General features: G+C 53.1%; 1 protein-coding gene across 1 annotated transcript in view; it reads left to right on the plus strand.

Moving 5' to 3' along the window:
* Nucleotides 1-24,416, plus strand: part of DYSF (dysferlin) — a 71,255-nt gene that overhangs the window by 10,890 nt on the left and 35,949 nt on the right. Inside the window, 22 exon segments of the mRNA XM_053940403.1 lie at nt 1,452-1,567; nt 1,873-1,986; nt 3,455-3,632; nt 4,682-4,806; nt 5,720-5,826; nt 7,684-7,876; nt 8,589-8,744; nt 9,558-9,689; nt 10,005-10,171; nt 10,461-10,575; nt 10,667-10,772; nt 11,346-11,488; nt 12,936-13,109; nt 13,752-13,857; nt 14,099-14,176; nt 16,866-17,047; nt 17,874-18,014; nt 18,825-18,854; nt 19,562-19,588; nt 22,400-22,501; nt 23,402-23,563; nt 24,210-24,375. Coding sequence (XP_053796378.1) covers nt 1,452-1,567; nt 1,873-1,986; nt 3,455-3,632; nt 4,682-4,806; nt 5,720-5,826; nt 7,684-7,876; nt 8,589-8,744; nt 9,558-9,689; nt 10,005-10,171; nt 10,461-10,575; nt 10,667-10,772; nt 11,346-11,488; nt 12,936-13,109; nt 13,752-13,857; nt 14,099-14,176; nt 16,866-17,047; nt 17,874-18,014; nt 18,825-18,854; nt 19,562-19,588; nt 22,400-22,501; nt 23,402-23,563; nt 24,210-24,375 — 2,820 coding nt within the window.

Here is a 24,416-nt window from a genome sequence, read left to right on the forward strand (position 1 = left end):
TGTGTGAGCTTTTCCTGCTGCCAGCGCTTCCATGGATTCAGCGATCCCAGCATGAATTCCGCACTTGGCTTTGTGACCACCCCATGAGCTGCAGGGACACGGGATGGCCACGTTGGAAAAAGCTTGGAGCATGCTGGGACAGTGGGATGTGTCCCTGCCCATGGAAAGGGATGAGCTTTAAGGTCCTTCCAAGCCATTCCATGATTCCGTGGATAAGGGCATGATCCAGAGGCTTCACCCGTGTCCCACCCCTGGCAGTGTCCAGTCCCCTCTTCCCAATCCCAACACAAATCCTGGGATGGGCTGGAGAGAGACAGAGAGGCTGGGAGGGAGGATGATAGTGGTGGAATCCAGGATTGGCATCTCCCTTCCCACCGCTGGCATCTGCATGATCCTGAGGAAATGCCTGGGAATGCAACTCAGGGATGCTCCAATCCCGCTCCACTCCAATCCCACAGCCTCTGGAATTATCCAAGGCCAGGCTGGACAAGGCTGGGAAGTGTCCCTGGATGCACCTGGATGGGCTTTAAGGTCCCTTCCCACCCCAACCACTCCACGATTCCTTGATTCCATGATTCCATGAAAAACCTCTCCTTTTCTCTCTCTGTCTCTCCGCACTAAAACCCATGGGAATCTCCCCCCTCATTCCCATCTCCGTCCCTTTTCCATGCTCCTCTTCCACCCTTTCCCAACCTCTCTCCCTCTCTTTGTGCCTCAGATGAGTTTCCTGCTCCTGTGAAGCCTCTGAAACCCTCGGACCGTACGTTCCCAGTAACATCCCAGTTTTCCAGCGCCTCCCGGGACTGGTTTTACTGGTTCTGCTCTCTGGACTGGGGGAGGATCAGCTGGGATGAGTTGGGCACCTTGGGAAAAGGGAATGGCTCCGGTTTGGCCCTTTGGGGATTCCTGGGAATGTGGAGCCAGCCGGACGCACGGAGCTCAGGGCAGGATTCCCACTCAAAATTCCATAAAAACGAGTGGTTCTCCTCATGGAATCACAGGATCGGAAAATCCCTCTGATCCATTGGCTGCCAAGGTCACCCCGTATCCGTGTCCCCAAGTGCCACATCCCCAGGGATGTTCAATCCCTCCAGGGATGGGGACAGCCCTTTTCCTGGAAGGAATTTTCCCAAAAATTCAACCGAAACCTTCCTTGGCACATCCTGAGGCTCTTTCCTCTCTCCTGTTGCTCTTACTCTTGTCTGACCCCTCTCTGACCTCTCCCTTTTCCATGGGGACTTTTCCTGGGATTGGGAATTCCCAGGATTCTGCGCCACGCCCTCCGTATCTTTCTCCTGCTCCACGGTGAGGTCGTGGGATTCAAAAGGGGTGGAAATTCCAGGATTTTGGTGGCCTCCAGCTGTGTGATCCCTGCGATCCTGCAGCGAGCATGACACATTCCCAAGGTGCCTCCAGGAATCCCTAATCCCTCTTTTCCCTGCCATTCCCAGTGGATGACGGGCTGGGATTCCTGCCGACCTTCGGGCCCTGCTACATCAACCTGTACGGCAGCCCCCGGGAATTCACCGGATTTCCCGATCCCTACGAGACGCTCAATTTGGGAAAGGTGACATCGGCTGCTTCCCGGCATATCCCAAAATAACCTCCGGCTCCTCTTTTCCCAAAAAAAAGCTGCTTCTAACCCAACCTGGCTTTGTCATCAGGAGCCTGCGCTGCGTTTCCCGCTCCTGGTTATTCCTGCTAACGCCTCCCAATCCTGCTCTGCTGCCAAAATTCCGCCTTGGAAGCGGCGTCTGGAATTCTTTGCCTGATCCCGCTGCTCCGCGATGAAGCTCCTTGGAAGCAAAGGCAGAGCTTGGCCTCGGGAAGGGAATTCTGGGATCCTGACTCCTGTTCCTGGTCTATCCCAAGGGCGAGGGGGTCGCGTATCGGGGCCGGATCCTGGTGGAGCTGGAGACCAAACTGGTGGAGCACATGGAGCAGAAGGTGGAGGAGATTCCTGCCGATGACATCCTGAGGGTGGAGGTATTGGAATTTCTGGAAAATCTCTGGGATTGGCGCGTGGGACACTATGGAAGGGATGTTGGCCATGGGTGGGGGTTGTCCCATGGTCCGTGAGCTCCTGGAGGGGTCTCCTGTTGGATTTCCATCCCAAAGTGTCCAGGTTGGTCCATCTGAGCAGGTCCTGGTGAGCATGGAACTGTGGGATCATGGAATGGTTTGGGTGGGAATGGACCTTGAAGCTGATCCCATTCCATGGGCAGGGACAACTTCCCTGATCCCAGGTGGATCCAAGCCCCAGTGTCCAACCTGGCCTTGGGCACTGCCAGGGATCCAGGGGCAGCCACAGCAAATCTGGGAATTCCAGCCCAGCCCCTCCCAGCCAGGAATTCCTTGCTAAGATCCCAGCCCAATCTCCCCTTTCCCAGTGGGAGCCATTCCCTGGCTCCTGTCCCTCTGTCCCTTGTCCCCAGTCCCTCTCCAGCTCTCCTGGAGCCCCTCCAGGCCCTGGAGGGGGCTCCAAGTTCTCCCATGATTTTGTGGGAGATTTCCCTCCATTCCGGCTCTCTCAGATTTCCTCCTTCGGCTCCTTTTCCGTGAGAAGTTGCAGCCTCTTCTTCCATCTGGTTTTCCTAAAATTTCCCCAAAATTCCTGTGCTCCAAAGTTTATTGTTTCCCCTGCAAGAAAATTCCCATCCTGGGATCACTGAGGTTGGAAAATCCCTCCAAGGTCATCGAGTCAAATCTGTGCCTGATCCCCACCTCGGCACTGAGTGCCACATCCAGGAATTCCTTGGACACCTCCAGGGATGGGAGTTCCAAACCTCCCTGGGCGCTTCCAAGGTCTGACCACCCTTTCCATGAGGAAATTCCTGCTGATATCCAACCAGAGCCTCTCCTGGGACAACCTGAGGCCATTCCCTTTTTTCCTGTTGTTCCCTGGGATCAGATCCCAACTTCCACCTGGCTCCAACCTTTCAGGGAGTTGTGCGGAGCCAAAAGGTCCCTCTGGATCCTCCTTTTCTCTGGAATGAGCCCCTTTCCCAGCTCCCTCAGCTTTTCCTGTTTCTCCAGACCCTTCCCAGCTCCCTCAGCTTTCCCTGGTTCTCCAACCTCTTCCCAGCTCCCTCAGCTTTTCCTGATTCTCCAGACCCTTCCCAGCTCCCTCAGCTTTTCCTGATTCTCCAGCCCCTTCCCAATTCCCTCAGCTTTTCCCAGATCTCCAGCCTCTTCCCAACTCCCTCAGCTTTTCCTGGTTCTCCAGCCTCTTCCCAATTCCCTCAGCTTTTCCTGGTTCTCCAACCTCTTCCCAACTCCCTCAGCTTTTCCTGGATCTCCAGCCCCTTCCCAGCTCCCTCAGCTTTTCCTGTTTCTCCAGACCCTTCCCAACTCCCTCAGCCACTCAGGATTTCCCCTCCAGTCTCTTCCGGCTCCACCTCACGGAGATCATTGGCAGCATCTCCTCCACGTCCAATTCCCGTTTGTATTCCAGAAATACCTGCGCCGACGGAAATATTCCCTCTTCGCCGCCTTCTACTCGGCCACGATGCTCCAGGGCGTGGACGGCGCCATCCAGTTCGAGGTCAGCATCGGGAATTACGGCAACAAGTTCGACACCACCTGCCTGCCCCTGGCCTCCACCACCCAGTACAGCCGGGCCGTCTTCGATGGTGAGCACGGCACGGATTCCGTCCTTCGGGATCATCCAAACCCGGCTGGTGGAAGAGAACCCTGGAATTATGGAATGGTTTGGGATGGAAGGGATCTTAAAGCCCATCGCGTTCAAGCTCAGGGACAACTCCCACTGTCCCAGGTGGATCCAAGCCCCAGTGTCCAACCTGGCCTTGGGCACTGCCAGGGATCCAGGGGCAGCCACAGCAAATCTGGGAATTCCAGCCCAGCCCCTCCCCACCCTCCCAGCCAGGAATTCCTTCAAAAGATCCCAGCCCGATCTCCCCTTTCCCAGTGGGAGCCATTCCCTGGCTCCTGTCCCTTGTCCCTTGTCCCCAGTCCCTCTCCAGCTCTCCTGGAGCCCCTTTAGGAGCTCTGAGGATTCCCTGGATTTTCCCTTCTCCAGGGGAACATTCCCAGCTCTCCCAGAGCCGAGAGGCTCCAGAATCCTGGAATGGTTTGGGTTGGAAGTGACCTTAAATCCCATCCCATCCCATCCCATCCCATCCCATCCCATCCCATCCCATCCCATCCCATCCCATCCCATCCCATCCCAGTTCAGGGACAGCTCCCACTATCCCAGGTGGCTCCAAACCCCAATGTCCAACCTGGCCTTGGACGCTTCCAGGGATCCAGGGGAAGCCAGAGGTTGTGTCCAGGTGATCCTGCTTGGACCAGAAAACTCCAGAGGGTTTTCCCGCCTCAGCCATGGGGAATTTTTGTCTGGGAAGGAGGATGGAAGCCAGGACATCTCTTGGCTCCATGAGGTGGTTTTTGGGAGCACCTTTCCCTGCCTTTCCCTGGCTTCCATCTCATCCCACCAGGAATGCTGAGCTGGTTTCTGGCCTCGCTGCCAGAGCCATGGAGCTAGATCCCGTTGGATCTTGGTGGGATCTCAAGGATTTGGGGAACACCATTCCCATCTTTCTCCCAAACACCTTCCAAGGGGAATTCCCATCCCAATCACGCTCTTCCCCCTCCATCCCCGCTGCCGAGGGGTGGATCCCGTTTTCCCAACATCCCGAGGTGACACCGTGCTGTCCCCCAGGCTGTCACTACTATTACCTGCCCTGGGGGAACGTGAAGCCGGTGGTGGTGCTGTCCTCGTACTGGGAGGACATCGGCCACCGCATGGACGCCCAGAACCTCCTGCTCTACGGAGCCGAGCGGCTGGTGAGTGACCGGGACACCCCTGGGGACACCGGGAGGGGACAGAGGCCACCTGCAGGTGGGGAGTGTCCAGTGACATCCCTGGGGACACCCCTGGGGACACCGGGAGGGGACAGAGGCCACCTGCAAGCTGAGGAGTGTCTGGTGACACAGCTGTGTATCCACTGGATGAGGAACTTCATGGAATCACAGAATCATGGAATAGTTTGGGTGGGAAGGGAATTTGAATCCCACCCAGTTCCACCCCCTGCCATGGCAGGGACACCTCCCACTGTCCCAGGTGGATCCAAGCCCCAATGTCCAACCTGGCCTTGGGCACTGCCAGGGATCCAGGGGCAGCCACAGCAAATTTGGGAATTCCAGCCCAGCCCCTCCCCACCCTCCCACCCAGCAATTCCTTGCCAAGATCCCAGCCCAATCTCCCCTTTCCCAGTGGGAGCCATTCCCTGGCTCCTGTCCCTCTGTCCCTTGTCCCCAGTCCCTCTCCAGCTCTCCTGGAGCCCCTCCAGGGACTCTGAGGATTCCCTGGATTTTTCCCTTCTCCAGGGGAACATTCCCAGCTCTCCCAGAGCATCATTCCATCCTGGAGTGGTTTGGGTTTGGAGAAACCCTAAATCCCATCCCATTCCATGTTCAGGGACACCTTCCATGATCCCAGGTTGCTCCAAGCCCTGTCCAACCTGAAGACAATTCCAGCGATCCAGGGGCTGTTCTTTAGCTCTGAGTTGGAGATTCCCCATTGGATTTCCCTGCTGGTTCCCCTGGATCTCCAACCATTTGGATGAAGATCCCTGGTGGGACCCAGAGTGGAATCTCGGATCCCTGGGAGTTTCCCCAGCCTCTTGCTGGGAATATCCTGGAAGCAGGAAGGGATTCCGGGTGATTCCTCAGCTCCTGATCCCCACTTTTCCTGCAGGAAGCAAACCTGGAGAAGGTCCATGTGGCCCTGAAATCCAACCGCTCTCCGATCGACCTGGAGGCTCTGGGATCCCAGCTGCTCGATGACGTCATCGCTGACTGCAGGTACTTCGGGAATTCGGGATGGGAAACCTTTCCTGATGCTTCTTCTTCATCTTGGAAGGAACCACAGCCTCTGCCTCTCTTCTCCTTTCTTTCCCCCCACTTTTTTCCCCTTTCCCCTTGCTTTTCCCCTCCTTTTCCCCCTTTTTGCCTCTTTTCCCTCCTTTTCCCTCTCTTTTCCCATTTTCCTTTTTTTCCCCCTCTTTTCCACTTTGCCCCCTTTTTCCCCTTCTATCCCTTTTTTTACCTCCTTTTTTCCTCACTTTTTTTGCCTTTTTCTATTTTTTCTCCCTCCTTTCCCCCTTTCCCCCTTTCCCCCCCCTTTCCCACTTTCCTTTTATTTACTTTTTCCCTTTATTTCAGTTTTTCCTTTCCCCTCTTTTTCTTCTTTTTCTCCCTCCCCCCCTTTCCCCTTTTTTGATTTATTTTTTCCTTTCCCCCTTACCCCTTTCTTTATTTTCCCTCTTTTTTCCCCCTTTTCTCCCTTTTAATATTTTTCCTTTTCTTCCCTTTTCCCCACTCCCCTTTCCCTTTTATTTTGTCTTTCCCCCTTTTTTCTGTTTTTTTCCTTTTTCCTCTTCCCCCCCCTTTTTTTTTCCTTTTCCCCTCTTTTCCCCTTTTTTCCATTTCCCCCCATTTCTCCCTTGTTTCTCTTTTTCCTGTTTTTTCCCCATTTTTTGTCTTTCTTCCTTTTATTCCCTTCCCCCTTTTTTCCTCTTTTTGCGTTTTCTCCCCTTTTTTCTTTTTTCCCCTTTTTTTCCTTCCCCTCCCTTTTTTTATCCTTACTTCCTTTTTTCCCCCTTCCTTCTTTTATTCCCCCCCTTTTTCTCCCTTTCCCTCTCTTTTCCCATGTTTTCCCTCATTCCAAATCCTTATCCTCGGAAGTGTCCGAGGCCGGGCTGGATGGAGCTTGGAGCAACCCGGGATAGTGGAAAATCCCAAACCATTCCATAATTCCATGTTCTCCCTATTTACCTGTAATAAAAAACGGGATTTACAGATCCCAATCCCAATTCCCGAGGTGGGAATGTTGCATCCTTAAAAATCTCCTTCCAAACCTCTCCATGGCCTAAAAATAAATTTATCTTTCTCTCCATCTATTTTTTCCGGAGGAAATCCTGATTTGTGGCTCAGGAGCTGGGAGCAGGAAGTTTATTTATAGCAGCGGATCCATAAATCCTTGAATTTTACAGGAAAACCTCCCAGTTTGGCACCTGATCCATTTTTCCAGGAGCTTGGATAATGCACATTAAAATGTGGGCGTGGCTCATTCCCATCCTGATTCCGGGGGGAATTTTGGCTGTGGTTTGAGGCTCTCTTGCTCTTCCCGTTCCCAAATATCTTTGGTGGCTTCTCAATTCCTTGGAAACTTGCTGAAACTATGGAAAAGCCATTAAAAAAGGCTGGAAAATCCCACAAGAAGCTGGATGAGCTATTGGGGGTGGATTTGGGATGGGTTAATGATCATTAATGATGATTAGTGACCATTAATGACTTGCAATGGTTGTTAATGACCATTAATGACCATTGATGATGATTGGTGACCATTAGTGACCATTAATGACCTTTAATGACCATTAACGAACAATTCATGATGATTGGTGACCATTAATAACCATTAATGACAATTAGTGATCCTTAATGACCTTTAATGATCATTAATGACCATTAATGATCTTTAATGATCAGTAACAACAATTAACGGCCATTGATGATGATTGGTGACCATTAATGACAATTAATGACAATTAATGACCATTAATCACCATTAATGACCATCAGTGACAATTAACAACCCTTAATGACCTTCAAGGTCCATCCCAATCCAACCCAATCCCTGATTCCCACCTATCCCTGCAGCCTGAAGCTCCCCGATGTCCTGGGGAAGGCATCCAGCACCCACCTGGATCAGAACCTGTTCCGTTTCCGGAGCACCCACCTGGAGCAGATCCTGAAGGTGGCCCTGAGGCTCAAGCACGACAATTCCGGCCTTTCCCAAATCCTGGATCAGGCGGAGGATTGGCTGTGCCGGCTCCGGGCCATGGCGGAGGAGGTGACTCTTCCTGGTTGTCCCATCGTGGTTTTGGTGGGAAGCGGGGGTGATGTTCCATCCTGGCTCCCAAATCCATGGATTGTCCTGCGGCGCCAGGTTTGGCTCCAATGGTTGAGGTTGGTCTTGCTCATGGATGGGTTGAGGTCAACTCATGGATAGGGAGCAGCCCTGGGAGAAGGAGTTGGAATGTTGGGGGTGGGAAGCTCCACGTCCCCCGGGCTGATCCCACAGCTGGCAAAGTGGGAATTCCGGAGTCGCTCTGCCATGGAGCCAGGCTGGGAGAGCTGGGAATATTCCCCTGGAGAAAGGAAAAATCCAGGGAATCCTCAGAGTCCCTGAAGGGGCTCCAGGAGAGCTGGAGAGGGACTGGGGACAAGGGACAGAGGGACAGGAGCCAGGGAATGGCTCCCACTGGGAAAGGGGAGATTGGGCTGGGATCTTGGGAGGGAATTGCTGGCTGGGAGGGTGGGGAGGGGCTGGGCTGGAATTCCCAGATTTGCTGTGGCTGCCTCTGGATCCCTGGCAGTGTCTAAGGCCAGGTTGGACATTGGGGCTTGGATCCACCTGGGATCAGGGAAGTTGTCCCTGCCCATGGAAGAGGATGAGCTTTAAGATCCCTCCCAACCCAACCCATTCCATGATTTCACAATCCCCTTCCGGGCTGTGCTGGTGGATCCCTCCTAACGGTATCCCATGGATTTGTGCTTTCCAGCCCCAGAACAGCCTCCCGGACATCGTCATCTGGATGCTCCAGGGGGACAAGCGCGTGGCCTTTGCCCGCATCCCAGCCCACCAGGTCCTGTATTCCCGGAACATCTCCAACTGCTGCGGCCGGAACTGTGGGAAGCTCCAGACCATCTTCCTCAAGGTACCTTTGGAAGCACGTCCAGCTGGAATCTTGTTTTTCTAAATAGTTTTCCCACTAAAAATAATTAAAAAGATGGAAAATCCAGCAGGGAAAGCTCAAATCCCAACACAGCGTTCAGCTCCGGGTTCATGGAATCATGGAAAGTTTTGGGTTGGGAGAGACCTTAAATCCTTGACCTTGTCTGTGTTCCTGTCCCTCTCCCTGTCCTTGTCTTTGTCTGTGTCCCTGACCTTCTTCCTTGTCCTTTTCCCTGGCCTTGTCCCTAACCCTGTCCTTGTCCCTATCCATGTCCCTGAACTTGTCCCTGTCCTTGACCTTGTCCTTGTCCCTGACTTGTCCCTGTCCTTGTCCCTGACTTGTCCCTGTCCTTGTCCCTGACTTGTCCCTGTCCTTGACCTTGTCCTTGTCCCTGACTTGTCCCTGTCCTTGTCCCTGACTTGTCCCTGTCCTTGTCCCTGACTTGTCCATGTCCTTTTTCCTGTCCCTATCCATGTTCTTGTCCCTGTCCCGGACCTTTCTGTTGCCTTGTCCTTGTCCCTGATCCTATCCCTGATCCTGTCCAGGACCACTGGAATGTTGAAGTTCCTCAGGGTCAGCTGGGGTCACACCTTAGGGATGTTGATGGTGGCATTGGGATGGTCCTGAAGGTCTTTTCCAGCCTCAATTCCATGATCCCAAAGTGCTCCACCCACTCCTGACATTATCCCATGACTGCTCCATGTCCCACCGTCCTCACCCAGGGATCCTCATTCCCGCCCTTCCAGCCTCCCAGAATTCCCATTAATCCCTTCCCGGGGACCTTTTCCTTGGCAGTACCCGCAGGAGGAGGCGATGGGGCCGCGGATCCCGGCGCAGATCCGCGTGCGGCTCTGGTTTGGATTGGCCGTGGATGAGAAGGAATTCAACCAATTCGCCGAGGGAAAACTCTCCGTCTTCGCCGAAACCGTGAGCATTCCCAAGGGATCCCCATCCCGGTGGGAAAAGGGGGTGGACTGGACCTAAAACCTCATCGTTCCCTACAAACTGTGGGAAGGAGGAGCTGCTTCCACCAGCTCGGCCTGGAATGCTGAGGGGAAAGTTGGGAATGAGCCGTGGAGCTGCGTTGTCCCTCACAACGGGAAAATCGGGATGCCGTGGAATGGGTTGGGCTTTTCCCAGGAAGTCTGTCCCTCTGCAGGGAATATTCATAGGGTTCTATAGGATCATTCATGGAATTCTGTTATTCCGACCCCAAATCCATCTTTTTTTTGGCTCTCCCAGTATGAGAACCAGACCAAGCTGGCATTGGTGGGGAACTGGGGCACCACCGGCCTCACTTACCCCAAATATTCCGACGTCACCGGCCGGATCAAACTTCCCAAGGACAGCTTCCGGCCTTCCACGGGATGGACCTGGGCCGGGGATTGGTTCATCTGCCCAGAAAAGACGTGAGTGGGGCTTTTCCACCGGGAATTCCCGGGAATCCCAAAATCTGATGACAAAATCTGGGATGCCCCCATGTTTCCTCGTCTGTGCCCACGGATGGGACTCGCCCTCATCCAAATCTTGGGATGCTCCAAAACTGAGGAGCTTTGGGGTGGGATTTTCATCCTGGTTTGGGTTTTTCCTGAGGAGGAACTTTCCTTGGAGGGGTGGGAGAAATTTGGGAGCGCTGAGGATGGCACAGGAGGAAGGTGGGATGGAGAATCCCTGATTTTGGGTATTCCCGGGATTCAGGTTGTTGCACGACGTGGACGCCGGACACCTGAGCTTCGTGGAGGAGGTGTTTGAGAACCAGGTCCGGCTTCCCGGAGGGCAGTGGATCCACATGACCGATTCCTACACGGATGTGGTGAGGGAAAACTGGGAATTCTGGGAGCTGGGCTGGAATACCAGGGGAAATTGAGGGATCGATTTGGGTGAGAATTCCCTGTGTCCCACAGAACGGGGAGAAGGTCCTGCCCAAGGATGAGATCGAGTGTCCTCCAGGCTGGAAGTGGGAAGATGTGGAATGGGACACGGATCTCAACAGGGCTGTGGATGAGAAAGGTACCAAAGATGGAATTTTGGGATCTGGGATTTCGGAATTTTGGGATCCTGGAATTTTGGGATCTGGGATTTCGGAATTTTGGGATCCTGGAATTTTGGCATCGGGGATTTGGGAAGTTTGGGATTTCTTTCCATGGTCTATGGATGAAAACATTCCCATGGCTGTGGGAACTGGATCAGGAGAAGGGATCAGGCTCTGGGGGATCCTTTTTCCTTGTCTGCCTGGAGCTGTGGGACGGGAATTCCCAAAGGCAGTGCTGGGATAATCTGGGAAGATCCTGGTGGAAAAGAAACAGAAAACATTGGGCTGGAGAACGCTGAGATGGTCCTGGGGGCTGGAATGGCTGGAGGGAGGGAGGGAAGAGTCCCCAGGGTGGAATTTGGAGCCAAGGACACCACGGATCCATCCCTGGGCATTCCAGAGGGATGGATTGTGCCGTAAGGAAGGAAATCCAACTGGGAAGTTTTGCTGGATTCAGCCACACCTTCACTATTGGAAATTCCTGGTGGGAGCCAAGGTGGGAGGGAGGAGGCTCTTCTCCCACCTCCACCAGGTATTCCCTTCTTCCCAAGGCTGGGAATACGGGATCACGATCCCGCCGGAGCGCAAGCCCAAGGCCTGGGTGCCGGCGGAGAAGATGTTCCACACCCACCGGCGCCGGCGCTGGGTGCGGCTCCGCCGGCGCGACCTGGAGCACATGGAAGCCATGAGAAAGGTGGGATTGGCCGGGAAAAAGTGCCACCGGATCGGGATGTGGCCCTGTCCCTCCGGGTGGGTGCCTGGCTTTGTCAGGGTCTGCTTTTCCTCGGAGGTTGAGGGGGGCTCATCCCAGTTTCCACCGGAAAACGACACATTCCCAGGGGTGGAGAACGTTCTGGAGGGATTGACTGGGATAAGGGGTGGGATGGGGACATCCAGGGAAGTCCCCGAGTGTGGGAAATGGGGGAGGGCCGATGTCCCCAGCCTGTCCCTATCCCGCTTCCCTCTAGATGGTGCTATTGGACCGGGAATGCCGCTTCCGCGCCTCTGTCCCACCCCACGCTGCTTCCCAAGGCCACTTGTTTCCCTTCCCAGGAAATTTTCAGGATAACTGTGGCCACTGTCACCCCATTTGCTGTGGGTGTCACCGGGAGGAAAACCTTCCCGGCTTGGGGTGGATGATCCAGGGAGAAATTCCAGAGGTGGCAGAGCCGTGGGAGGGGTCGGGATGATGGCAAAGGGAAAAGCGGGATGGGAAGCGGAGCTGCTGGAGCTCCACAGGCCTGGGCAGGATCTGGCCCCAGCCCAGCGATCCCGCTCCACGTGGGATTCACCCAGGGGTTGGTGGAGGGCTGCATTCCCAGTGTGGATCCCATAGCAGCAGTGGTAATGGTTGGATTGGGACAATCCAGCTTCATCCTGGGAATTGTCCAAGGCCAGGTCGGACACTGGGGCTTGGAGCAACCTGGGATAGTGGGAGGTGTCCCTGAACATGGATGGGGTGGAATGGGATGGGATTTAAGATCTTTTCCCACCCAAACCATTCCAGGATTCTGGAGCCCCTGTGCTCTGGAGCCAGGCTGGGAGAGCTGGGAATGATCCCCCGGAGAAGGGAAAATCCAGGGAATCCTCAGAGTCCCTGAAGGGGCTCCAGGACAGCTGGAGAGGGACTGGGGACAAGGGACAGGGGGACAGGAGCCAGGGAATGGCTCCCAGTGGGAAAGGGGAGATTGGGCTGGGATCTTGGCAAGGAATTCCTGGCTGGGAGGGTGGGGAGGGGCTTGGGCTGGAATTCCCAGAATTGCTATGGCTGCCCGTGGATCCCTGGGAATGTCCAAGGCCAGGCTGGACACTGGGGCTTGGAGCAGCCTGGGATAGGGGGAGGTGTCCCTGGAAGTGTCTGAGCTTTAAAGTCCCTTCCATCCCAATCCATCCCACAATTCCATGACAATCCCCAGGGTCTTTCCCAACCAAAACCAAATGACCTCGGAGATCTTTCCCAACCTGAATATTCCTATGATTCTCCAAACAATTCCATGACTCCATTCCATTATTCCAACCTGGGGGAGACGCAGGGAAAACCTGAAGTGGAACAACCAAATCCAACAACATCCCGAAAAACCTAAATCCACCTTTTGGGTCAATCCTGGGAAACCTGATCCCTGTGATCCCTTGTCCGGCAGCACAAGCAGGAGGAGCTGGATGGGGATGGTTGGGAATACGCTTCCCTCTTCGGCTGGCGCTTCCACCTCCAGCAGCGCCGCTCCAACGCCTTCCGCCGGCGCCGCTGGAGACGCCGGATGGAGCCTCTGGAACGCACCGGCCCTGCTGCTGTCTTCGCCTTGGAAGGGGCTCTGGTAGGGAGCAGCTTCTCCCATTCCCAAATTTCTGCCTGGGAATGTTATTGGCCGCTCGTTATCTGCTTCCCGTTATCCATCCTGTTTGTTCTCTGCTTTCCCTCTTTGTTCCTGACTTTCTCCACACTCTGGATTTCCCAACCTGCCACTTTTCCAATGATTCCATGAGAGCCAAAGCAGCACAAAGCTCCCATTCTGTGTTTTTATGGAATTTTTTCCTCTCCTGTTTGGCTTTCCCCCCCCCCTTCTTTCCTTGCTCTGTCTTTCCCTTCAATCCAGAGTTGATCCCTTTGGAATTAAAGCGGCTCCGTGGCGTTTTCCATGAGCTGTTCCCATCTCAGGGGATCCTGACTACCTCTCACCCCCAGAGTTCCCGGCGGGATTTTCCCTAGTCCCTTTTTCCCATGGGATTCGCGAATGGGAATTCTCAGCCTTGGAAATTGCTCCTTTTCCCGCACATATTCCAAGGCCAATGGGGAATTAGGAGAACTTGGGAACCTCCAAGAGCTTTTCCAATCTAAATTTTAGGATTCCAGAGAATGCTGGAAACCCAGATTCCTCTTGGACACCCCAGAGAATTCCATCCCAGTGGGGAATCCCTGCTCTGGAGCTGATCCTGGCTTGCCATTGTTTTCCTTGCAGGGAGGAGTGACGGACGACAAGAGCGACGACGGAAAATCCGATGGAAAATCCGCGTCCACCCTGAGTTTCGGAGTCAACAGACCCACGATCTCCTGCATTTTTGACTGTAAGGATCCCAGGGGAGGGGGAAAGACGTTTCCCATCCTTTTCCCGGAAAAAGATGGAAAAAAGAAAGATGGAAAAAGGGTGGAGGGGAGGACAGTGCTTATGGGAACATCGACAGGCTCCAGGATCAGAGCTTGGGATATCCTGGGGGGGGATTAAGCTGGGATTCCTTCAGATGGGAGACTGGGAATGATGGAATAACATCCCTGAGATCTTTTCCATGTTTCCCGTTCTTCCGGCAGCCGGGAACAGATTCCACCTGCGCTGTTACCTGTACCAGGCGCGGGATCTCATGGCCATGGACAAGGACAGCTTCTCCGGTGAGTCCGGATCTACACCGGGATGGAATTCCGGGAACAGAGGGACAATCCATGGGCCAGGACACTTCCCACTATCCCAGGTGGATCCAAGTCCATCCAACCTGGCCTTGAGACTGCCAGGGATCCAGGGGCAGCCACAGCAAATCTGGGAATTCCAGCCCAGCCCCTCCCCACCCTCCCAGCCAGGAATTCCTTCAAAAGATCCCAGCCCAATCTCCCCTTTCCCAGTGGGAGCCATTCCCTGGCTCCTGTCCCTGCAGGCCCTTATCCCAAATCCCTCTCCAGCTCTCCTGGAGCTCCTGTAGGCCCCGGAGTGACTCCAAGGAATCTCTGGAGTCTTTCGTTCTCCAGGTTGGATATGGTGGAGCACAGGGAGAAACTTCCATGGGATGTGCCCAGGGAAAATTCCAGAGGGTGACAGGATTTAATCAGGACCTCAGCACAGCCCGGCCCCTTCTTCTCCACCATCCTCAGGAAATTCCTTGTTGGATTCGATCCAGTGGAAGGTTCCCAGCCCATGGGGTTGGATCTGGATGATCCCTAAGGTCCCTTCCATCCCAGAACAGTCCAGGATTCCATGATTCCATAATTCCTTAGCAACCCCCCTTCTCCCAGCTGCACAGGGGGGCAGCAGTCCTTGGGCTTTGGGATTTAGGAAGGGAATTTCCATGGAAAAAAGCAAATCCAGGTGGAAAACAGGGGCTGGCCTTTGTGGAGGAGTTTTCCACGTCCTGCTGCTCCACCCTTTCCCAGCATAACTCCAGGGATTTCTGAAATTCCCAGGATTGTGCTGGTGTGGTCGGGACTTCCCACGCTGGGGTTTTTTGGGATAGGAAAGAAGTCAGAATAGGAGAAATCCTTTCATCCATCAGATTTCCATGCTGGAGGTGCTTGGATGGTTGGATGCAGGTGGAACATCCCTCTGGAATGTGGTTGAGAGGGGGATGGAATGCCTGGAATTATCCCAGCAGCTGGAAAATTCCACATCCTCATCCCTGGAGGCTGGGCCATCCCAGCCAGGTATTCCTACTAATGCTTCAGAGCTGGAAAAGTGGGAAAAGGGAATGTTGCCTCCTCTGGATCAGAGCTGGGATAATGTGGAATGTCCCAAATCCTAGGAAAAGAGTCCACTGGTGGGAGAGATCCAGCATCCCTCAAGGGCTATCCCTGCGTGATTCCCATGAGGATTTACAGAGGGATTTGGGTGGGATTCCCCTCCAAATTCTGGGATTTCAACCCGTCTTGGAACAACACATCCTGGGAATGATGGGAAACAGGGACAATCCCAAAACTGGGGAAGCAGCTGGACCATGATCCTGAGGGAATCCTGCTTCTCCCAGTAGTTGGAATAATGTGATTTTTGGGAATAAACACCCCAGAGCATCCAAAAAAATCCCCCAGTGCCTGCTCCCACCTGGAATTCCCACAAAAGGCTCCTTGTTGGGATGAGGAGGTGGGAGCGAGGTGAGCTCATGGCCCGGGAGGGGAGTCCAGAATCGTTTTCCTTTGGAAAAATCCCGGCCAAGGACAACACGAGCAGCAACGTTCCACAATGTGGGATTGTGATTCCCGCTGCCGGGAATAAAGGAGTTCATTAAAGGGGCTCGGCAGTTGGAAAAATAAACATTCCCTGCTCCCAACAAAGGGGCTTTAGAGAGGCTTCCATGAAAAAAAAAAAAAGGGGAAAGGGGGGGAAAAATTGCAAAAAAAAATTGCAAAAAAAAAAAAAAAAAAAAAAAAAAAGGAAAAGCAGCTCCAAATCCAAGGGTTTTTGTTTATTGTAATGGATTTGGCTGAGGAAAAGTGGGAAAGGCTCTTTCCAGAGTGGGTTGTTGGGAATATCTGAGTGGTGCTGGATTGTTAAGTGTGGAGAGAGGGGGAAATCCAACCCCTGGTGCTCCAGTTCCTGGGAAAAGGGGGGAAAACGGGAGTACTGCTGGGATCAGCCGGCCCTGCTTCCAGGGGGTGTGGGATAATCCTGGGATCTCAGTCCAGTGGTTTGTGGGATCATCCTGGCATCTGAATCCAGGGATGTGGGATTTTCCTGGGATCTGAATCCAGGGGTGTGTGTGGAGTGCTCCTTGGATCTGAATCCATGGGTGTGGGATAATCTTGGGATCTGCACGCAGGGATTTGTGGAATAATTCTGGGATCTGAATCCAGGGAGTGTGGGATAATCCTGGGAGCTGCATCCTTTGACTCCCATTAAAGCCCCCAGGGATGTGTGGGATGCTCCCCACCCTCCCAGCCAGGAATTCCTTCAAAAGATCCCAGCCCAGTCTCCCTTTCCCAGTGGAAGCCATTCCCTGAGTCCTGTCCCTCCATCCCTTATCCCAAATCCCTCTCCAGCTCTTCTGGAGCTCCTTTAGGCCCCAGAAGTGGCTCCAAGATTTCCCTGGATCTTTAGAACAATCCCAACTCTCAGACTGAGCCTTTCCAGCTGGAAAACCACCTGGAAAACCGCCTGGAAAACCAGGCAATTTGGGCTTGGAATGCGGAATTCCAGGTGGGATAAACTGGGCAGCTCCTTTCTCCTCAAGCAAGACCTGAGGAACCTCAGGATGAGATGGAGCGAGCTGAGAATTCCCAGATTCTTTGGGAGCTGGTTCTGGATGGAGTTTGGAATTCTGGGAAGAGCCGGAGCTGGGATCTATCCCTGAATCCCAGTCCTTGAATCCCATTCCCACAGATCCCTACGCCATCGTGTCCTTCCTGCACCAGAGCCAGAAGACGGTGGTGGAGAAGAACACCCTGAATCCCACCTGGGATCAGACCCTGATCTTCTACGAGATCGAGATTTTCGGGAATTCTCGGGATGTGGCCGAGTCCCCTCCCAACATCCTGGTGGAAATCTATGACCACGACACCTATGTGAGTGTGGCGATTCCCGCCGGGAATTCCCAGCCTCTGGAGTGTGACGTCCGGCATCTCTGGGTGCTTCAGGCTTTGAGGTGGACATTCCAGAGGGGAAAAATTCCAGGGAAAATCCTGTGGTGTCCTTGAGGTTCCATTCGTTGAGCTTCCTCACTGTCATTTAAAGTGGGAAAAATAACTGAGTTTCCTCCTGGAAAAACCTTGGGATAAAGTTGGAATCAGTTGTGGAAGTAGGGAAACGCCCTCTGCTGTTTGCCATGTCCGAATGGCCTGAGAATTATGGAATTCCAGGAGGTTGGTGGCAGGAACTCGAGGTTTTTCCCAGAAAAACCAGGCTGGAAAAAAAAAAAACAAAAACCTGGAAAAACCAAGTGCAGGAGGGAATTATGTGGAAAAACACTTGGAATACACCTCGGGAAAGGCTCGGGAATATCTCAGGAATCTTTTTCCCTCTCTCCTGCTCCTTCCCAGCCAGAAGCAGGAAAGATTCTAAAGATCCCAGTGTGGAGCAGGGAGTGGGATTTTTAGGGGCTGCCTAAGGTTCTGAGTTCCTGCTCTGGAAAACCTGGGATAGGAATCCCTAAAAAGGTGTTTTCCTCCTAAAAAGGTGTTTTTCCAGCCTTTGGAATTCCTGGGAAGAGTTGGAAAACTGGAGCCTCTATGGGCACCAATCCCATTTGTTTTCCCTGCCCCAATCCTATTACGGGATCATTCCTTGCTCCTGATTTTTGGCTGAGGGGGGGAATGGATCTGTCTGGGAAAAGGGATCAGAAGGATGATCCCAATTCCTGTGGTTCCCAATTCCCTGGAATTCCCTTTCCAGGGCGCAGATGAATTCATGGGACGCTGCATCTGCCGGCCCAGCCTGGAGCGCTCGCCCCGGCTTTCCTGGTATCCCGTCGTCAAATCCGGCCGGAATGTCGGGGAGCTCCTGGCTGCCTTCGAGCTGATCCAGAGGGAAAAGGTGAGATCCATCCCTGAGCCTGGAATGCTCCAGAATTCCGGTTCTTCCCCAGGATCCAACTTTTCCAGGTGTTGGGTTTAATCCATTGGTGCCTTTGGAGCCTGCGAAGAGACGGAGGGATTTGGGATTTGTCCCTTTTTGGGGGATAATTCCAGAGGATGAGGTTTTTCCAGGTGGAAAAAGAGGTGGTTTAGGGTTGGCCTGATGGAAAACTGCAAAATTCCAGGTGGGATGGGCTGGATGGATCCTTCTCTCCTCGGACAAGTTCTTGGTGGGGAGGTCTCAGGGATATTGAGGGATCTGGGAATTGCCAAATCCCTAAGGAATGCTGCCCTTTCCTTGGAATTATTTCTGGAGGGGGTTTAGGAGAGCTGAAGCCACTCTGACTTTTCCAATGGCTGTATCCTGGATGTGCCAGGAAAAAGGGATGGGTTGGAAAGCTCAATCCCTGTATCCCATTCTTCCTTCCGAGTCCTGAGCTTTGTCTGGGAATGGGAATCCTACAATTCCCTCTTCCCTGGAAATGCCAAATACCAGGACCAGGCCCCAGATATCCACATGTGGCATCTTCCTCCTCCTCATTCCATCAGAACCGGTTGGGAAAGGCCTCGGAAAGGCCTTGGAATGAGACGTGCTCCCGGAGGAGCTGTTTGATCCCAGTGGGAATCATCCGGGTGGATTTGGTGCTTCCCGGCTGGATGAGAGTCCAGGATTTTTGGAGCTGGGAACTGAAGGGGCTGAAGTTTCCCTGCTGGCAAAAGAGGAATTAGCAGTGGGAATGTTAATGGGAATTGTGTTCTCTCCCTGCAGCCGGCTGTTCATCACATCCCTGGATTTGAGGTAATTCCCGACTCCTCCTTGCAAATCCAGCACCATTCCCAGCTTTCCCAGGGATTTGGAACCCGTTTCCAGCCTGGCAGCAATCCCTCCATCCTGTCCTAGGGAATTCTTTTAGGATGAAGGAATTCCTGTGTAGAGATTCTGTTTTCCCTCAGCTGATAAGGAAAACTGGGAATGGGGCAGCTCCTTCCTGACAGGGCAAATTTATCCCATTCCGGGATCCAGAGGATCCCATGGAGATGCTCCAAAGGCTTTGTAGCCAGGCTGGGAGAGCTGGGAATGCTCCCCTGGAGAAGGGAGAAATCCAGGGAATGCTCAGAGTCCCTGAAGGGGCTCCAGGAGAGCTGGAGAGGGACTGGGGACAAGGGACAGAGGGACAGGAGCCAGGGAATGGCTCCCACTGGGAAAGGGGAGATTGGGCTGGGATCTTTTGAAGGAATTGCTGGCTGGGAGGGTGGGGAGGGGCTGGGCTGGAATTCCCAGATTTGCTGTGGCTGCTCCTGCATCCCTGGGAATGTCCAAGGCCAGGTTGGATCCACCTGGGATAGTGGGGGAGGGCGGGGGGGTGTCCCTGGATGGGATTTAAGGATTTTTCCCTCCCCAAACCATTCCGTGATTCCCTTCGGATGTCAGCTCCAATTATAAACCTTGGGATGGGCTTAGGGATGAGAATTCCTCTAATTCCATCCTCTCCTCCTCTTTCCCAGAGCGAGCTCTCCTCCAGCCTGGATGAGGTGAGTCTTTGGGAATTCCTTCTTTTTCCTCTTGGAATTGTTCAAATTTGCTTCCTTGGGAAATCCTCTTTTTCCCGGATGGGTCAAGCCAGGAGCATCAGGATTTTGGGAATATGAGTGACCTCCAGCCAGATGGGCTTCTCCTCATGGCTGGGAATGCTGGGATCCATTTACCCTCTGGAATGAGGTGTCCCGTCCTTTCAACCCAGGTGTGCCAGAGCCGGAATGTGGGGTTGTCCTTGGGAAATCCCAATTCCAAACTTTCCATAGGGAATTTGCCGCGAATCGAGGATGTGCTGGATTGTTCCCATTGTTCTGAAGGAAATTTTCATCCCTTGTCCTGGGAAAAATTCAGGGATAGGTTGGATGGGGCTTGGAGCAACCTGGGGTAGTGGAAGGTTCCCTGCCCATGGAATGGGATGAGTTTTCCAGTGGAAACTATTCCATGAGATTCCATCATTCCCGTGATTCTGATTCCACACCCAGAATCCCAAGACTTTATCCTTGTGCATCCAATGGAGCCAATCCCAGTCTGAACCAAGAATTGGGATCTTGGTAAACTCCAGGCAGGGAAAGGGAAAAACTCTTGGAATGTTGTGGTGGCCCTTGGAGCCGTTAATCCCAAAATCCAGGAGATGAGCTAGGAAACACCTGAGCCACATTCCCAGGAAAGGTTGGATTGGGTGGGATAAACACATTTTTCCAAGATTTTTTTCCCACCCAAGCCACCTTTCCTTGGGAACTCATCCTGCTCTTCCGTGTGTCCATAATCATCTCTTTCCTCTTTTTTTCCTCCGTTTCTTCCCACTGCCGGAATTCCGGGATGGGGCATTCCACAGCTCTGCATCCCTGCCTTGTTCTCTGAGGGGCTCCTCCAATGGGTATCACTCTCTTCCCTTTTCCCTTTCCTTCCCTTTTCCCAGAATCCAAGAAAATCCTGGCAGAGCCTTTCAGGGAGAGCAGGATTGCAGGAACCCCATCCCGACAAAATTCCTGAGGCTGCGTCCCAAGGATTGGTGCTGGCCAGAGCCTCCGGTGCCTCATGGATGCTCCTGAAGGACCAGGCTGGCTCCATCCTTATCCATTTTTTCTTGGGAATGGCCTTCTGGGGCTAAATTCCCGCTGAACTCTGGGATTTATCTTTGGATCACATCCCAGCTTCCATAAAAACTGGGAATCTTTTCCAGCCTTTTTTTTTTTTTGCCTCATCCATGTTGATTTTCACTCATCCTGGATCCAAATCCGGGTTGGAATCCATGATCTCCAGAGCTCCTTGCCACTTGGATTCCCTTGGATTTATCCTTGTTCAACCCATCCTGGCTCCCAGCAGGATTTTCATGGATTTTCCTCCCTCCAGCCGGCTTTGTCTGGGAATTACTTTTCCCCACTCCCATCCTGATCCTTCCCTGCTCCCGCCTCGTCCCCGGCATTCCCTGCTCATTCCCATCCATTCCAACATTCTGTCCTCTGACATTCAGCTGTAAACCAGGAGAACGCCTGGAAAACCACTGGGAGAGCAGCAGGAAGGACTTAAAAAACCCTGGAATGACGCAGGGTTAAAATCCAAGTTGATCCTGGAGAGGATGGATGGGGCAGGAGCTCTTTTCCAAGGATTTCCCATTGGATTTGCCGAAGGATTGATCACTAAAATCCCTTCCAACCCAAACCATTCCATGATTTTGGGCCTGAGCAGCCTGAAGTGAGGTTTTCTGGGAATTAGAGTTCCAGAGGTAACCCAGGGAATGTGGGAATTCTCTGCAGCTCTCCCTTCTCCTTTGGGTTATCCTGGATAAAATTCCCATTCCCTGCCAGCACTAACCCGTGCTGGGAGCACGTGGATCATGGGATGGAGGAGTGGCTGCTCCATATGGGAATCCCAGGCACCTCTTCCCACATGGAATTCCTGAAAACCTTCTGCTAACGAGCAGCTGGACTCAGGAACCAGCAATTCCCAAGGAAAATTAAAGCTAGGAATTTTATGGGAAGGACGGTTGGAATTGGATGATCCTTAAGGCCCTTTCGAACCCCAACCATTCCACAATTCCATGTGGAAAATCCCTTTGGAGAACCAATCCCTCACCCAGTCTCATAATTAAAATACACCCACACGTCACTGAATCCAATAAAATTCCAGCTGGGAGAGAATTCCGTGCTCCTGGGATGGATTTCCAGAGGTTTTGCTTTCATCCCGGCCTTTCTGGGGGCTCTGGGAGATGCAGGAAAAGAAAAGGGGAGGAATTCTGGCTCCCACTTTCCTCCTCCAGAAAGGCAAATTGAGAATTCCTTGGCTGCCTCCCAGATTTGGGATGATCCCAATGGAATTCCCAGGTAGTTTCACCCGAGCCCTGGATTATCCATGAAGTGTGGGATGAACCACAGCCCCTTCCCAGATCCAGAGGCGATGCCAATCCCCCATCCCATGGTGCTGCTCCCACTAAATTTTTTGGGAATCACCCAACTACGAACCCGCTGCTGCTGCTTCATCCCTTTCCTCATCCCGCCGTGATCCCGCGACGGGATAGCGGCGGTTCCATCCCGTCATTCCCTAAAAAAGGTTTAACCTTGGAGGGCAGATCCCTGGGAAAAGCTCAGGAATGTTGGATCTTCTCCAGGACGGATTACAGAGGTAAAACCACTTTTCCGGCACCTCCGTCCTGCCATTCCTCACCTCTCTCCTCTGGCTGTCCTGGATTTCCTGGGAGAGATGAGTTCGGCAAGGATGGAGATTCCGGGTGGATCCAACATGGAAAGGGGTTTGGTGTCCCATCCTGGCGCTTCCTGATGTTTTCCTTTCCCTCTCTGCTCCCGCAGTCCGCGGATTCCGACCTTCCCTATCCGCCGCCGCAGCGGGAGCCCAACGTTTACATGGTCCCGCAGGGAATCAAACCCGTCCTGCAGCGCACGGCCATCGAGGTGAGCCACGGATCCGGGAACGAGGGCCGGGAATGGGATCCCAGGTGGATTCTGGGGTGCGATTCCGAGAAAAATGGAGGCTCCAGGGGGAACTTTGGGCTCTTCACAATTCCCTGACAGGAAGGTGGAGCTGGGGGTGTTGGGGTCTGCTCCCAGGGAACCAGGGATGGGATAAGGATGAAGTTCAGGGAAACAAAGAATGGGATAAGGATGAAGTTCAGGGAACGAGGGATGGGATAAGGATGAAGTTCAGGGAACAGGAGATGGGATAAGGATGAAGTTCAGGGAACGAGGGATGGGATAAGGATGAAGTTCAGGGAACAGGAGATGGGATAAGGATGAAGTTCAGGGAAACAAGGAATGGGATAAGGATGAAGTTCAGGAAAACAAAGAATGGGATAAGGATGAAGTTCAGGGAAACAAAGAATGGGATAAGGATGAAGCTCAGGTAACGAGGGTTGGGATAAGGATGAAGCTCAGGGAAACAAGGAATGGGATAAGGATGAAGTTCAGGAAAACAAAGAATGGGATAAGGATGAAGCTCAGGTAACGAGGGATGGGATAAGGATGAAGCTCAGGGAACGAGGGTTGGTATAAGGATGAAGTTCAGGTTGGATATCAGGAGGAATTTCCTCATGGAAAGGGTGGTCAGGCATTGAAAGTGCCCAGGGAGCTTTGGAATTCCCATCCCTGGAAGTGTCCAAGGAACTCCTGGTGTCGAGATGGGGATCAGTCACAGGTTAAACTCCGTGACCTTGGAGGTCTTTTCCAACCTCAGGGATTCCATAATTCCCACCACTGCTTGTCCTACATGGTTCAAACTCCTCCACTGCCGAAGAGCTCCATGGAAACTTGGAAGCAGAGCTTTGGATCAGAATTTGGTGTCCCCTCATCCCACAGATCCTGGCCTGGGGGCTGAGGAACCTCAAGAGCTTCCAGCTGGCCAGCGTGACCTCGCCCAGCCTGCTGGTGGAGTGCGGGGGGCAGCGCGTCCAGTCCGGCGTCATCAAGAACGTCAAGAAGAACCCCAACTTCGACGTCTGCGTGCTCTTCATGGAAGTGGTGAGGTCCCAGCAGGACTGGGGTGGTGCAGGGGGAAGGGAAGGTCCTCAAAAATGGGGTGAAGTACCTTAAAATCCTATAAAAATGGATCTGGTGAAGGACCTCAAAGTCTCATAAGGGTGGATCTTGTGAAGGGCCTGGAGATCCCCTAAAAATGGTGGAAGAAAGTCCCATAAAAATATATTTTGTGAAGAACCTCAAAGTCCCACAAAAATGGATCTTTTGAAGGGTTTGGAGGTCCCATAAAAATGGGTCTTGTGCTGGAGGACCTGGAGGTCCCATAAAATTGGATATTGTGGTGAAGGACCTCAAAATCCCGTAAAAGTAGATCTTGTGCTGAAGGACCTTGAAGTCCCATAAGAGTAGATCTTGTGAAGGACAGTCCTGTAAAAACGGATTTTATGGTGAAGGACCTCAACATCCCATAAAAATGGATCGGGTGAAAGACCTTAAGACCCCATAAAAATGTCATAAAAGTGTCATGTGGAAGTGTCATAAAATTAGTTCTCTTGGTGAAGGACCTCAAAATTCCATAAAAATGGTTCTTCTGGTGAAGTTCCTTCTGCCCTTGGTTTTTTGGAGATGGTGCAGAACCTCTGCCCCCCCTTTCCAGCCTCATTCCGTCTTCCCTTCCCTCTTCCCGCAGCGTCTGCCCAAGGAGAGCCTCTACAGCCCCCCCATCATCCTGAAGATCATCGACAACCGCCCCTTCGGCCGGAGACCCGTGGTGGGGCAGTGCACGATCCGCTCCCTCCAGGAATTCTACTGGGATCCCTCCCAGCAGGACACGGGGGCGCCTCAGGAGCAGCCAGGTACGTGGGAATGTCGGGATTGGTGTCCTTCATGGAGTCAT

This window comes from Vidua chalybeata, chromosome 4 (assembly GCF_026979565.1).
Source record: "Vidua chalybeata isolate OUT-0048 chromosome 4, bVidCha1 merged haplotype, whole genome shotgun sequence".
NCBI classification, from domain to species: Eukaryota; Metazoa; Chordata; class Aves; order Passeriformes; family Viduidae; genus Vidua; species Vidua chalybeata.